Source organism: Calidris pugnax, unplaced genomic scaffold (genome assembly GCF_001431845.1).
Source record: "Calidris pugnax isolate Ruff unplaced genomic scaffold, ASM143184v1 scaffold68, whole genome shotgun sequence".
Classification (NCBI taxonomy): Eukaryota; Metazoa; Chordata; class Aves; order Charadriiformes; family Scolopacidae; genus Calidris; species Calidris pugnax.
In genome coordinates this window covers 4,439,200-4,454,215 of record NW_015090921.1, presented here as the reverse complement: position 1 = coordinate 4,454,215, position 15,016 = coordinate 4,439,200, and the positions used below count along the sequence as shown (strand labels likewise).

The 15,016-nt window shown below is 42.1% G+C and overlaps 1 protein-coding gene across 1 annotated transcript in view; it reads left to right on the top strand.

The window, feature by feature from the left end:
- LTK (leukocyte receptor tyrosine kinase) overlaps nucleotides 1-15,016 on the top strand; it is a 94,163-nt gene that overhangs the window by 52,841 nt on the left and 26,306 nt on the right. Inside the window, exons 5-11 of the mRNA XM_014950396.1 lie at nucleotides 577-716; nucleotides 2,651-2,788; nucleotides 3,656-3,808; nucleotides 4,904-5,004; nucleotides 6,845-7,011; nucleotides 10,114-10,208; nucleotides 14,822-14,923. Of these exons, the coding sequence (XP_014805882.1) occupies nucleotides 577-716; nucleotides 2,651-2,788; nucleotides 3,656-3,808; nucleotides 4,904-5,004; nucleotides 6,845-7,011; nucleotides 10,114-10,208; nucleotides 14,822-14,923 (896 nt within the window). The remainder of the gene's footprint in view (nucleotides 1-576; nucleotides 717-2,650; nucleotides 2,789-3,655; nucleotides 3,809-4,903; nucleotides 5,005-6,844; nucleotides 7,012-10,113; nucleotides 10,209-14,821; nucleotides 14,924-15,016) is intronic.

Genomic DNA, 15,016 nt, shown 5'->3' with positions numbered 1-15,016 from the left:
AGGACAATCTGCATTTTCTGAAACACCATTCTCTTCTCCCTCTTGCTTTGTGGGTGCACTCCAGCTTGTTAAGATGGGACATTAGACAGAGAATGAACAGAAGAAGGTTCTCACACTTGACACAACCAAGAAACGTTCAGGACCAGACATTTTCTTCAGAACATAGAATGTCAGTATTGGCTTGAGGGGATCCAGAGCCTTTTGCAGCTGCTTGGTTGATCCGTACTTGCAAGAGCAAACAGAACACAACCATAGATGTGGAAGCCTCATATGGTGGACTGTGTCCAAAACTGGTGAAAATTTAAGCCCCATTTTAGCTTAAGAATCATTGGGAATGGTTGGATCTTTTAATAATTGGCAGTAGGATCTGCAGCAAGGATAACTTAACACGAGCTTGTTAGGCTGGACATCACTTGTTTTTTATTAAGACCTGCTAGTTATGTTGGAGCCTACATTCATCAATCTATTCTCCATGTGAATACTGTTTCTTCTGTTTGGTACAGTGCAGAATCTTTATACCAGAGACTCCATGGACTGTGCTGTGTGTATGTCTGATAGCTCTTTGTTGTCTTCTAGGATGAAATGGAAATACCTGATGGCCCAGATTGGCCGAATAGAAAGACCATTTAAAATCACCTTGCTGTATTCAAACTGTGGAGCACAAGAGGTTGGAGTACTGGCAGTGGGCTCCTTACAACTGAGGAACTGCTTTCACGGTATGTTGGAATACAGTCAAGTTTGGAATAACCAAATGCAGTCAGAAAAAAGAGCAGGATTCTCACCAAAATTGATGAGCGTCATCAGGGTGGCGCTCACATGGAGACAAATGAAAGTTGAGTCTCCTTTGGGGTTTCTGGCACTGCTTACCTGTCAGGGGTCACGTTTGCATGTGTTTTATGTGTATGCACCCAAGTGTACCTGCTCCAAGGACTGAAGCTCAGAATTATAGAACTGACTTAAGTGATCCTCTCTGCTTTTCAGATTTTCTTTGCTTGATCTTTGTATGAGAAAACCAAGGGGCTTATGCTGCAACCAGCAACAGGAATGGAAAAAAGTCTTTGCCTGGATTATTTTAGCATTTAATCTTTTTCTTTCTTAAATAATCAAGAACAAAAGACAACCTTGTGTCACCAAGGCCTTTTCCTTATTGGGGGTCTAAGACCAAGATCTGTAAAGAAAAGAAACATTGATCTGCACCCCATGGGGTCTGTTTGCTACTGCCAGGCTGAGAACTTTGGTCTAAAATGAAAATAGTTGGAATGTAATTATTTTCTCCAAAGGACTGAGTGCTCAGCTCAGAAGCCCTCAGTTTTACGTAGCACTTACAGTCCTGTTGTGGATGTCCTGCAAATGATCCTCAGTAGCTTTGCAGAACCTTGCTAATGTCATTTAGGTTTCTTGGAAGTACAAGAGTCTGTCGGCACAGGCAGCCTCCAGGTTGGAGACATAATCGTCCTCACTTCCTGGTTTCCATGCGTTAGTGTAATGCTATTGCCTCTGTTTTGCAGCCACTGAAGAAATAGCTTGAAATGTAAATGTAAAAAGTTTCAAATGTAAAAAGAGAATACTGGTTTCACAGAGCTGTTTTATAATATATCATGAGACTGGTTTTGATCGCATTAGAGATTTAATTTTATTGCAGTTATTAATCTTTTAATTTCACAAACATTATATTTTTCATGCAATGTTTCTTTGACAGTCATGGAGTTCTGGGGGGATGCATACAGGCTGAAGCACTAAGCTAAACACCCCCAAACAGTCCCTATATAAGCTGATGCACGTACTCAGCACAACAGTGCCATGAGGAAATACTATTTCAGACCTGGATTGTTGCAGAGGTGTCCTTTTCTTTTGTTTCTAGAATTGGTTCCCTAACTCTTGTGTATTTTTCCAGAGCAGTAACAGTCCCAGTAGAACTTCTCTGCAGAGCTCTGCTAAGAGGAGCAGGTACAGAAGAGACCTAACACAAACCTGCAGGTCCATAACAGACCTGTGCACACAGACATCCACAGCAAAGGCTGGGTGCATTAGGAGGCTTGCTTTTGGGAAATATCAGACTCCTCCTGGAGTATACCTGACTAGACTGACTTGGGTGCATGAGTAAAGTCCTCTCACAGTGAGCTGACCTGCTGTGGAAGCAGCTCCCTTCACGGGCAGGGTGCCACAGAGGTGTGTCAGCAGCGTGAGCATTGGTTAAGCCTGAGCCTCAGTAGGGCAAAGCAAAGTGTCTGTCAGGACCAGAGCTAAGTGGGTGTCTCTGCCTCCTGCAGCAGAGTGTCACGCAGTGTGACACAGCTGCCTGGCAGGTGTGCAGTCACATGGGCAGGGCTGAGGAGCACGCCACGGTAGGAAACTGCAAGGTCCTTATTAAAAAAAAAAAAAAAAAAGGTGATTATCTAAAGATAGAACAAACACAACAGAAGACAGTACATGAGAGAGACAGGAACAATAAATTTGGTCTCCGTGAGACCTGAAGTGATCTGCAAGAATCTCATGCTGGATATAAACCTACATGGTAAAAAGCGGAAGTGAGTATTATTTATCACCCAAGGGACACTTCCTGAGGTCCTTCATGTGAAGGCTGATACACATGAAGTTTCATACACGTTCTGCCAACTCATCTCTGGGCTTCTTTCTTTTTTTCCTTTAGATAAAGAAAACCAAGATCTTTCTATATATGACAAAGGCTCCACCTTCCCCTGCCTTCATGGAGGCTGTGTCAGCCACCTACAAATCTGTGAATTCATCAGTGATTGCCCTGCCAAAGAACAGGAAAGGGTGAGGTGTGGTGAGTATGTGGCATGGCACTTTGTGGGAACCTTTATCCCATTAGAAGAAATAATTTAGAATGAAAAATATGTTGTTTCCATCTCTAGATTAATTCAGTGTTTTGCCTCCTGAATTAGTTTAGCCTATTTACACTAATTGGATACCAAGATTCTCTTTGAAATCCTATATATCCTATATAGGATAAAATGGATTTGGGGTTTTTGCTTTGGCTTGTTTTTTAAAATATTGCAGTAAGGAGATCAATGACCTGCCTTTCATCGTTGCTGCTGCTTCAGAGAAAGGCAAAACCAGTCTGCAGCTGGTCTGAGAAATTCCTTCTGGACCCAAGATCTGAACCTCCCTTCTAGTGCCATCCACCAACATAATCGGTCATAAGTTGTCCTTCCAAGATCCCAGTTCAGAGCTCATCTCATGCATCATGACAGAAAAATCCATCCTGACTTAATATATGTGGTGCTAAGAAGCATCATTTAGCTTTGTTGCAAGCACAGAGATCTAAAATAATCTCTTGGTTGGCCTTCCTCTACTGAAACACAGAAAATGTCATGATGTCTATAATCTCATACACAAGAAGGCCTTTATAAACATATGGCAGTTTACAAACATACTAGATTGTGAGAGCTGCAGTTTTACACAGTCTCTAGAGCGGGACAGAACTGCAAAGCCTCAAATATCTCCAGAAGCAGAACTGTTGGCTTTCTAATGGGAAATAAACAAATGAGACCAGTTCATGCTGAAAAATCTGTGCAGCATAAGTTGGGTATCTTAGACAACCACAATGAGTTTTTACTTTTTTTTGCTGTTTGTGTTCTTCCATAACCAAGTTTCTCCTGTTTTCCTGCTTTATTTTAATTCTCCATTGTAGACAGTCTCCCAGAGGGCTCACATTGCTCTTTTGAAGAGGGTCTGTGTGGCTGGACGCTGAATGAAACTGCAGCATCTCCTTGGTCTATTCGAGGCTTTACTGAAATGATTCAAGATGACTCATTTGTAGGGTCTACCTTGCAAGCCACAGGAGGTACGTTCCTCATAGTTGTCTCTTACTGTGTGTGTGCATGTATGTATGTAGACAATAGCCTTGAATTTAGTTTTTTTTAATTGGTTTTAAAATTTTGGCAGCATTGCCAAATCAACTTTAGCATCAATATTGCCTGTAACAACTTAAATGTAGCCAAAATTAACTTCTTAAGATAATTCAAAACTTCATATGAAACAAGTTCTGCAATAAAGTTAGCACAAAACTATTGGAGATTAGGATTCTTATTCACTTTTGACAAAATTATATTAGTTCTTTTGTTTATATAGACTTCTTCCCTACTTCTTCCTCTTATGAGCTTTGCGATTGCAGAGTGCTTCAGCAGCAACATGATAGCTGCTGCATCGTGAAGTAAAAATTGCCCAACAGAACTAGAAAACTTGTAGAAACAAATCTTTTGGAAATCCTTGACAGACTCTGCCAGTGGGTTAGGGAGCATCACATGTAAGTGTATCCAAAGACCACGTGACCATACACATTCTGTACCATAGAATACAACAATTAAAAAAGAGTCAGTTAATTACCAGAACTGTCAGCTTGGTAAATCAAGAGGGAAGCCAGACCCTCAGATATTCAAGCTGAAAGTCAGAAGCACTCAGCACAGATGATTCTTGCCTCACAGATACTTGTCAGACTGAAAGGTGTCCATATGAGTGTCCTGTTTGTCTCTTGAGAGCTTGTATAAACTGTCCCTGGGAACAAAGACTACAGAGAAGCTCTTCCAGCCCAGTGTTTGTCTCAGCAAGAGTTGTTGAGGCTAATGGTGTAAGAATTAAGGCTGATCTGGAGCTCACTGTGGATTGGTGTGAGCCCCTGTATGGAAACATGCTTTAGTGGTGTCTGAGGTTTATGCACTCATGTTCCAGGAAAGGGTTTGGGATGTCAGCTTTTGTGTTGCTGAATTCTACCAGAGTGTTTATTATATCCAACTTAACTGCCTCACTGAGACATTTGCTCTCAAGCCATGCTTGTCATCTTGCTTAAACTGTGCTTCAGCACAGCGATGATAAATTATTTCAAGAGAGTATGAAAAAGGAAAAGCATCTTGTCTTTTCTGATTTACCTTTCTGTTCATAGGACACTTCCTCTACCTGCGAGCAGCCAGCAATCAGACAAGTGGTATGGCCAGGGCTTACAGTACCAGCTTGCCAGCCAGTATTGCTACCGAAGGCTACCAGGTATGTCATACTGTCTTAGTGCCTTTGTGGAGTTAGTCATTAGGTGTTAGGCACTGTTTGTACAATATGCCCATTCTCCCGTGCCTCTGCACGCTCTACAAAACACTGGAAAGCAGAAGAGCTGATTATAACAACTAGATAGCTACTTGTTCACCACTGGAAAGGAGACATGAGGCCCAGTAAGTGAGAGCAGGAGGCCCAAATCAGCTCCTCAGTATGGAAAACTTCCCAGCCTACCTGTACCAATCATTCCTCTGAAGGGGACCCAGCAGCTGAATTGTATGAGGTGGCCTTGGTTTGAGGGAAAGGGAGCAGGCTTTCTGGGCTGTTGAGACATTGAGCATACCTGCTGCTGCTGAGGCTTCTCTTCCTAAATTCTGCAATACTTTCATAGGAGTTAAAAAACTCAGTCTCAGTCTCACTGAGAACAAGAATGTGAAGTTAGCAGGTATTAGATTTTCCAGGAATAGAGGAATACAATAAACTTATGTCCACATTCATCAGAAATTTCAAAAGGTAAGAACAACCTGGCATGGAAAATAATCATGTAACCTGCCTCCAGCTCAGATCTCTACAAAGAATAAGAGGAACTACAAGATGCTGGAATTAAAAATATTAAATAATATTGCACTCATAACACTTAGGAAAATTAAGCTGCAAGTTTGAGCTGGAATCCAGCCCTGCTAGGGAAAAACAGAAATCTTTGATGACTCCTAATTAGAACTGGCAAAAGAAATATAGTGCAGGTGCCAAAAATAAAACTTCAGCATTTATATTTATTTATAAATCCAGGTCAAGTTTGTTGGGTAGTTCCAACAAAATAAAATGTACTTGGAGCTAGGTTTACAAAACCAGGAGGAGGAGAGGCAGCAATAACTGTTGGTTATGGTGCACAGGACACAGGAGATCTGGACCCATCCTGTCCTCCACTGGCATGGATTTGCTCATTTCAGGAGCAAGGAACTTCTTGTGGTTGTTCTTTGCAGTGCATGCGTGTGTGTGCTCCCTTTACTGCTGGTGCTGGTGCTCTCTGTAATAGAAAAAGCAGCTAAATGTTCAAAGCCATGGTGGAAATAGCAGTTCTCTCTTGCTCTGTGGCAAAGTGGAAATGGTCCCTCAAAGAAAGAGGAAGAAATCCTGCTTCAAAATATCTTTGGCTTGGTGATCAGGTCCAAATGGTGCCTATGACTTGAAGCAAGTACATGGATTGAGGTTTTCTGGCTATAGAGACAGCCTAATTCCTCATTTCAAGGGCATTTGGGGCAGGGCAGCTCCCGCCTCGGGGTGCTTTTGTGCCCTATATGGTGCCTGCATATAGATTGAGGCTTATCAGTGTAACACATTAACCTGAGTGTTTACAATGGGAATCCTTAAAAGATTTAAACTGTGGCTCAAAGCCCTTTCATAGGAATCTTTAAACTGGTAAGAACACTGAAGAGGAATGTGGTTAGGATTGTTTATCTGCAATAACCCATCTCTAGTGGAAACATTTAATGATAAAACATTTCTTGAGTTTAAGCCTATGTTCCTCTGCTTTACTACTTTGTGTTCCTAAAGGGGATAACAAGGAAATCAGCGCTTTCTCACCCGGATGGTGTCTGAGACCATGGATGTTGTCGTTAGTGGTTGGAGAACAGCTGCCTAATAGGACTGTCAGTCAGGGTCTCCACCAAGAAATTTCTGTGCTGAGTCATAAAAAAGCCTTGGTGGGGTCCATGATTAAACAGTTTGACCCAGTATCAAAGGCTTGGTGTCTCAAATCCCCAGGGATGGGAGAAGTGAGTAATTTTCCCTTTTTATCACAGTATATAATTCTTTTTCTCTTCTTCCTCTATTACAGATCCAATTCTCAGTGCATGTTTTTGGCAGCTACAATGGTACTGTCTCCTTCTCTGTCAAGGAAGAGAGAAAGGGAGCTCCAGTCACCTTGCCAATGTGGGAAAGAGCAGGGAGCTGGAGTGACCACTGGTTTCTCATCACCTTACCAATGCCAGTGCTTCAGAACCGGTAAGAGCTTCACTGGCAGCATCCAAGGTTATCTCTAGAGATTGAGTAAATTGTTACCGCCTGTTGTGAAGCATTGCTTTCATTCTTGCCTTCTTCCTTAGCCATTTCTACTGAAAAAAACACAGGAGTACTGCAATTCTGCTTGCTGAGGAAGTATTCTGTCATACGTGCATATCTTCATGCCCGTGCACAGCTTAGCTCAGCACAAGCCCATGATGTGTTTCTGCTCTTAGAAGCAGCCTCAAGCAGTGCTTAGTATTGGGATTAGCAAGTGTCTGTACTAGTTACATTCTACCAATCTGAGAAAACCAGTATAGTCCCAGTGGCAGAGTGCTCCCAGTAGAGAAACAGGTATATTATTGTAGTTGCACTTAGTACTACCACAGAAAAAACAGCCACGTAAGTCAAATGAGTGGTAAAACCCCAGTTTAGCCAATACAACTGTCTAGTCCATGACTAGCCCAGGCAACTGGAGATAATTCATTGCCACATCACTGATGCAACAATTTCAGGAAAAGACCTTTGCTCAAATCAGCCTTGCACTAAAATTTTCAGTTTTAGATGTGAAAATTTAGTGTGACTTTGGTTTTCAAATGAAGTCAAATGTTGAAGATTCAAACAATTTCAGCCCAATCTATTTCTAATCAAGTATTTGTCCTTCCTCACCCAGGGACAAGTCCCTTGGGACCTGTCATTTGGTCTCAAGCCATGTAGCTGGTGTTGGAAGCTGGTTATTTTGCACGACACAAACAATTTCTAAATTGCTCCAGTCCAGTTTTTTTTGCATCTTCCTCAGGAAGGCCTGTTTCACATGACACTTAAAAAAAAAAATAATCTCAAAGTCTATACAGCTAATATTATAAATGGAAAAATACCTACCTAATATTGGCAATAAATAATTTCTCAAAACTTCATGGATTAGAAGGTGTAAGGAGATTTCTTTTAACTTCAAATATTCTCTGCATTTTTATGAAAAAGGCTAAGGGATTTGGGTCTGGAAATGACAGTAATTCAGACCTAACCAACAGTAAAGCTGTTCCACCCTCTTTCTAGTTTAATTTCATGACTACCTTTGGTCTAAGTGTTGTCATGTGTTCACCATATGCAACTTTGCCATGAATTATTCCTTTAGGAGAGGACAGGTCGGCATGCTGGCAATGTATTTAATATTCTTGTCTGACACAGTCTGGAGCCCTGTGGATTAGCATCTATTTAGTTCTGCTTATGTAAAGTATGACCAGTGAGTTTGTCCAGACTTGCTCTTTCCCCCAGGCACTTTCATGTGGACCTAACCACAGCAGAGACCTAGGGACTCTTCAGAGGTATTTTAGACCTTCTGCCTCCTCTGATATAGGATCAGTTATGATTGTTCCCTGAAGCCTCTGATTTCTGCATCAGCCCTCGGTTCTGAAGGGAAATAGATATTCTGTGGCAGGAGGGAATGGACAGCAAGAGGCTTTAGGGACCACTAGCCAGCACTGCATGAAAAAAAATTGATATTCAAATAACTGTAATATTTGAAAGAGTTGAACACTTGGACAAAATGAAAGAAGTAGGTAGGTCATGCATGAATGTATTATGCCAACCTGTTTCAAGTAGTTCTGTCTTTTTTCACTTTGTGTAACCTTTCTGTATGTTATTTTCAAACAAATTTAAAACTAATGTGGCTCAACAGTGGCAATCACTGTGGGTGAGGCTGGAACAGTTCAATCTAGCAAGCAGACCTGTGTGACCTGAGCTAACCAAGTGACTGACAGCAGTAATAAGTTGTCAGTTGCTACACTGATCTCTAACAGCAACAGAAGCAGCACACACTCTGCTGGAAGATGTTGCAGGAGGAGACCCTGGTCTTTGTGCTCCCAGCACACTTGGGCTCTACCCCAGGCCTCTTGTCTTCTTACTTCCATGCTCTGCCCCTTCTGTCCTGTCACACCTGCTTCTGTGAGCACTTGCTGCCTTTCTGCCTTGCTTTAATATACTCAGTCTCTCTTCCTTCTCTTTTAAGCTCCCATTTGTGACTTACACTTACTCCCAGAGCGCTCAGATCCTGTAGGTGTGAATTCTTTCATTTAAGCCCAAGGGGCTATTGCTGAGTTGGGGTAAAAGCAGCTTATCCCTAAAGATTTTGATGCAGCTGTGCAACATTATGTTAACTATGGATATGGACCAACATTTGGCTGGTGGATGGAATATGCACACAGATTTTATTGCCACTGATTTGGGACAAGTGTGTTCCTAGGCTGAATGATTAATGCGTTAGCCAGGCCAGTGCTTGATCTCTCATAAATTATCATTGAGCTTCACCAGTGACAGCAGTAGAGGTCCTCTCCATATGCTTTTAATAAGCTCTAAATAGACTGGACATCAGACATCTGTTTATTTCTGAAATTTAATGAAAAATAATTCAGTCCTATTCATTAGAAGGAGATCCCTTAGCCCAATTTCTTTCCTCCTTGTGAATTCAGAATGTGGCAATGCACGTGGGACATGAAAAGCCTCCTAGATAAGTAGCTAAACACCTGGTCATGGTGGAAAATGATGAGACAGCCCAGAAAGTGAACTCTTTAGTGAGTTACAGCTGAAATTAAAAATGTCCTGACCTTCAGCTGAAATAAACTCATGTCACCTTGTTGAGTTACATTTGCTGAGGATCAGGCCCAAGATTCCTGTCTATTTGCATATTGTTGTTCTGCTCAGTTTTTATTCTGGCTGTCTCTTTGGGGATGGAGTCTTTTTTCCCTTCCCTTTTGCACATTCCTGTTTATACCAGTTGAATAAAGGTGGTCGTGTATAACTAGTAGTGAGGGACAGTACCTTGTTTTGCTACTTGTGTGTGCAGATAGCAGGGGAAGTAGGGCTCTCACTCTTGTTCCCCATGAAATGTGGCATTATATGAATGTTGGTTGGTCCTTACTAACTGTTGATGTGTGGCTGAGATTTCTAGCAAGCCCTTCTGGCTGCTCAGCAGGGCTTTTCTGAAGGAAACATTCTAAATAGTGTTGATCATGATTCGATGATAAGGGAACGTTGTACGTTTTAGCTGTTTTTTTTTCCTCCTTCTCCTTTGTCTGTCTTCTCTAAAACTTATGTCTTATTGCAAAGGTTTCAACTGCAACTCCTGGCAACCTGGGGCTGGAATTCCCAAGCTGACATTGCTATCGACAATATTACATTTGGACTGGACTGCTTCAGTGACGGTGAGCCACAAACGTTGCAGAATCCCTTACAGAATTTGTGTAGTGTAATCAGTGTCCCACAAATCCAGGACATACATGCTCTTTTCCCCCCACAGAGTGCACATGGATCATCTGTGTTCATTTTTACGGCACAATTTTACAGCACAATGCCTTTTTATCTCAGACCTACTGAAGATTGCAAGTAGAGGCAATTTTATAGTGTGTCAGAGCCTTCTAGTGCTCTTTTTGTTTCTAATCTGGGATATCCTGTGTCACGTGGTTGAGACCTGTCTGTGTGTCTTGGCAAGAAATAGTAGACTTCTTCCACACAGGGGCTAAGGAATGATTGCATCACACTGTTCTTCAGCAGTCCCCGCTGACCTGTGCCCCCTGGCAATTGATAGCTGAAGGGAATTTGTTGACATTAAAGGGGAAAGTCACCATATTTTAGTGGAGGAAAGGAATAAGATGAAGTAATAAAGTGACTCTCTAACAGTAAAGTTTAGACTATTGCAACAAGTTTGTTCTACCCTGCAAGGAAGTAGGTCAACTGTCACTGCCAGGTATATAACAGATGTGCTTTCCTTCACTTCATTACTGCAAATACCACAATGTATTCCACTGAAAAACGGAGCCAGCTCTACCCTCTTAAGCATGTTAGCAAGAGCTGGACAAGTGGATACTTGAAATATTTTGAGGAAGCTGGAGGGAGTGATTCCAGCTGATGTGCACCCACCTGCTGGAGTTTACTGCCCTCCTGAGAGCAGATACAGGATCTAGTTTACCCACAGCCATTTTTCTGGCTCTGGTGTAGGGATGTATCCTTTGGTAAACAGGTGGGCCTTAAATGCCACTGCAGCAATGTTATCAGAGCCTGTCCATTAGATCGTCCAAGTTACTCCTCATTTTCAATTAATATAAATTGTACTGATGTCCAGGGGCAGCTTCCACTTACCCCATCTGAAGGTGTGATCCAAAGATGTGTGACTCATGCAGAAGAAAGCCTTCACAAGGGAAACGTGTTTCTCGGAAGCCATGCACTTACTGCTGTTCCTTGAATCCTCTTTGCAAATTGATGTTTTCTCGCCTCTGAAAGCAACCCCCTTGCATTTGTCTTCTCATGACTTTAATTCAGTTAGGTTGCAGAGAAGCCCGGCAGCTCTGCTGTGTTTTCAGTAATGAAATTATTTCTCCCTGGCAAGGAGAGGTTTCAGATGTCAGAGATGGAGCCAATTAAGATCCAAGCGGTGAATTCTTTGCATGAGGGAAGCAGGAAGGATGTATGGCAGGAAGGAAGAATTTGCTGCTTGCTTAGGATGTAAATATTATTTTCTCCATCTATTTCAATCCTGTAGTTCAATTGCTGAACAAAACCCAGTGCAGACTCTGAAAGCGCTGCTTGTCTGTATGCAAGCTGGGAAAGAAAGTGAGGTTTTCCATATACCTCAAAATCAAGAGGAAAGGTTCAGTAAGATTTAGGAGGAAAACAAGTGGGTAGTGAGGGCAGCTCAGGGGATGTCAATAAGAACAAGAAACAAAGAGACCATTCTTTGGATGGCAGCTCCTGGCTAGTGGCAGATGTTTTTCATGTGAAAAAGGTAAGACAGAACCACCTTCTGATTCATACAATCACCTTGTGTAAGACAGTGTCACAGACCAGATGACATGGGTCTGGTTCATTGGGAGAACTTTTAGGGGACAGCCAAAAAGATATTTTATTTTTTTACTGAACTAGTGCTCTCATAGGAAGAGGACTGACTTGTGGGTGTCTAAATATGAAAACATGGGCAGGCGTGGCAAATACAGTGTTGTGAACTAGTGCTCTCATAGGAAGAGGACTGAGTTTGAGTTGAGTGAAAACATGGGCAGGTGTGGCAAATACAGTGTTATTGTTGCCCTCCTCAGTGCTTATGTGGTCACTGCTTTTACCTTTTTTTTTTTTTCACCTTTTGGTCCTCTTATGTGGTCACTGCTTTTACCTTTTTTTTTCACCTTTTGGTGCTGCTTCCAATTGAGATCACAGGCCTGTGGTCTGTCAAAGCGCACTCTGTTGCCCTGACCTAGGGATTACATTTTGTTCTGTGCAATTTACAATTTCCCAGAAGATGGGTTTATTAATGGCAAGACTGTCCAAAGAGAGCTTTTGTATAACGTATCTCTAGTTCTTGACTTTGGAGTCCCCAACCCAGCAAAATCTGGTTCTGTTGACCTGCTGGTCTCATTGCTTGAGGTGAGTGGTGGGGGTGGTTCAAGCTTCACTACTGCCTCATTTCACTGGTTTCAGGAGGTGCTGACTATAAATGAAATAGATCAACCAAAGGGATGAGGAAGGGGGAAGCTGGTGCAGCTTCTTTATTTTCTGTCCCACCCCAGGACAAGCTGGAGAGGCTTCCAGGAATAATCCAACTTGCATCAGTAAAGTGACATCTCTGAGCAGATCATGCAGACTTTGAGGATCCTGTGGGGCACCTTATTCTGATTAATCCTGGCCCCAGGACCACTACATCTTTTTTCACTACAGCCCCAGAGACAGGGAAGTAGGAGTCAGTTACTTTAGCCCTTTGCCTGCAGGAGATGCGCTGTCTTTCTCCTTCACACTTCCATCTATCCCTTTTCAGGGATATTGGAATTTCCAATTCAGGAATTGGAAATTGACAGCTTTATCTTTCCCAGAGAAAGGAGTCCTGTGCTCTTCATATTTTTCTGATATAAGTACACCTTAATATGAATTAAGTCTTGTTCCCCTCCGTTCACTTACAGTCAACATGTTGGCTGTCAAAGGAGGAATTGGAAGGTAAAATAGACTAGAGCACCAGCCCCTGGATCCTAGGGCTATGTCATGTTTGTAGAAAATGCCACCTTGAAAATTCATGCCTGGCAGTGCAAAAAATATCAGCCTTCTAAGAGTTAATGGCTCATGTGGGCAGCGTGATGCTCAGCCTGTCTTGCAGCTTGTCTGCTGCTGAGCTTGAAGGAGACAGAAGCTTTATTCCAGTGTGTTGAGGGTTTGAGACTGTTTGGAGAAAGAGGAAAGGATGTTTGTTTGGAAACGAGGAATTGCCTTAGGATACTCAGTTGGGATGCTGCAAAAATTCCATACAGACACACAGACTGACTCTCTGTTTCAGAGACTGATTTACATTCCTTCTCTCTGGCAAACATAACCAGACTTCTTGTACGTCTCTAAGGATCTGAAACTGTTGTGACCTTTGGGATTCATAATTCAGTGCAGGCCTTGGGAGGCAAGCATCTTTTCTGGCCATGCATTGGCTTTTTCATTTGGTTTTCCCTCTTGTCTTTGATCCAGATCATTTGTTTTGGGTTAATTTCATTTTTCTCTGGCTTGACAGCTCCATCCATTGAAGTTCTCTATCTCAGTATGAACAGAGAGTGTCAGTATAAAGCTCCCTTTTACTTCCATCCATCAATGTTCTTTCAGTCTGACCTGGGGGGAATATTCTCAGGAGTAAAAGCTCAGCAAGGTCTCCATGCTTCAATTAGTTATTTGGCCTTTCTGACACAGCTAACAAGGGTGTTAATTATCGCTATTTAGAGCAGTGGGTTTGTGGCAGAGATAATTGTCCAGCTGGAACTGAGTGAGTCTCTTTTGAATAGAGCATCAAACAGCTGTTAGATTCTCACAACTGGAACAAATTGAAATATTTGTAATGTTTTTCAACTAATGAAAAATGTTCAGTATGAAATTAACCGAGGGCTCATAAAATGGAAGGAGGGCTCTTTTTTTTCTTACAGTGATTTTCCAATCAAAGGTCTGCATAAAAATGGATAATTTAACTGTTGAAACAGGATGCTTACAGATTATAAGACTAGGGTTCAGTTATTACTTTTTCCTGTTTTAAGGCAGCTTTGTTTCAGTGCGTTCAGATGCTTTGGATCAGCAATTGCTTTGAAGTCCCTCATCTCTGAGAAAGGACTGATTTTTAAAGGCCTGTTTTACTGGTCAGAAATGTAGCGTTTTGCGCTGTGTTTTTCAAAAACTTTTTTCCAGAGATTTACAGCTTGTGTGAAGGGTATGCTGCTGTTTATCAACTGTGTATGTGAGGGATACATGTAATTTTATTTAGCATTTTATTCTATAAACAAGGTTTGCAGTGCTCAAAGTCGTTTGCTGAAAGGGGAGCGATCTATTAGGCTGGTTTACTTGTCAAGATGCCGTTCAGAACCAAAGATAACAATTTTTGCTATCCCTCTCTTTTACACCTCCGCTCATTTGCCTGTTTGCACTGACAGAATTGTCACCTGCCACTTTGGCCAGCAGAGCACCAATACCTGGTATCTGTTCTCCCACACTGTGCTTTTCCTAAAGTCTCTTGCAATCACAACCAGTGCAATTTGGTGGCCAAGGAGCTTATCCTGCAGGTGAGCCTGCGCGGGATAACACAGAGAGTTTGTGTTTGTGTGAAGAGCCACAGATACAAGTAGCTGACCCAAGACATGGCCCTAAAAGGGTAATAAAAAATTATGATTGTTTAAAACACCTTTTCTCCCCAAAGTATTGTTTTCTCATTTTAATCAAATGGTTGTACTTGGTTTATTCATGTGATCTTAAAATTTTCCATTCCTCTTTTCTACCATCCTCCCGTCTCTCTCACCCATTCTACAAACTGTTACAGGAAGACAACCAAATCATTTTGGTGGGAAGCGTCAGTACCCACGGGAGATCGGTATCCTGGATGAGCATCTTCTGAACCCCCTGGAGGAGCCCTCCCTCCCAGGTACATGAGTCAGTACTGAAATCCTCTTTCTTGGCTATAAAAAGTGACTCCCTTCCCATCTCCTGTGTGTGATCTGCCTGCCCCTATAGTGAC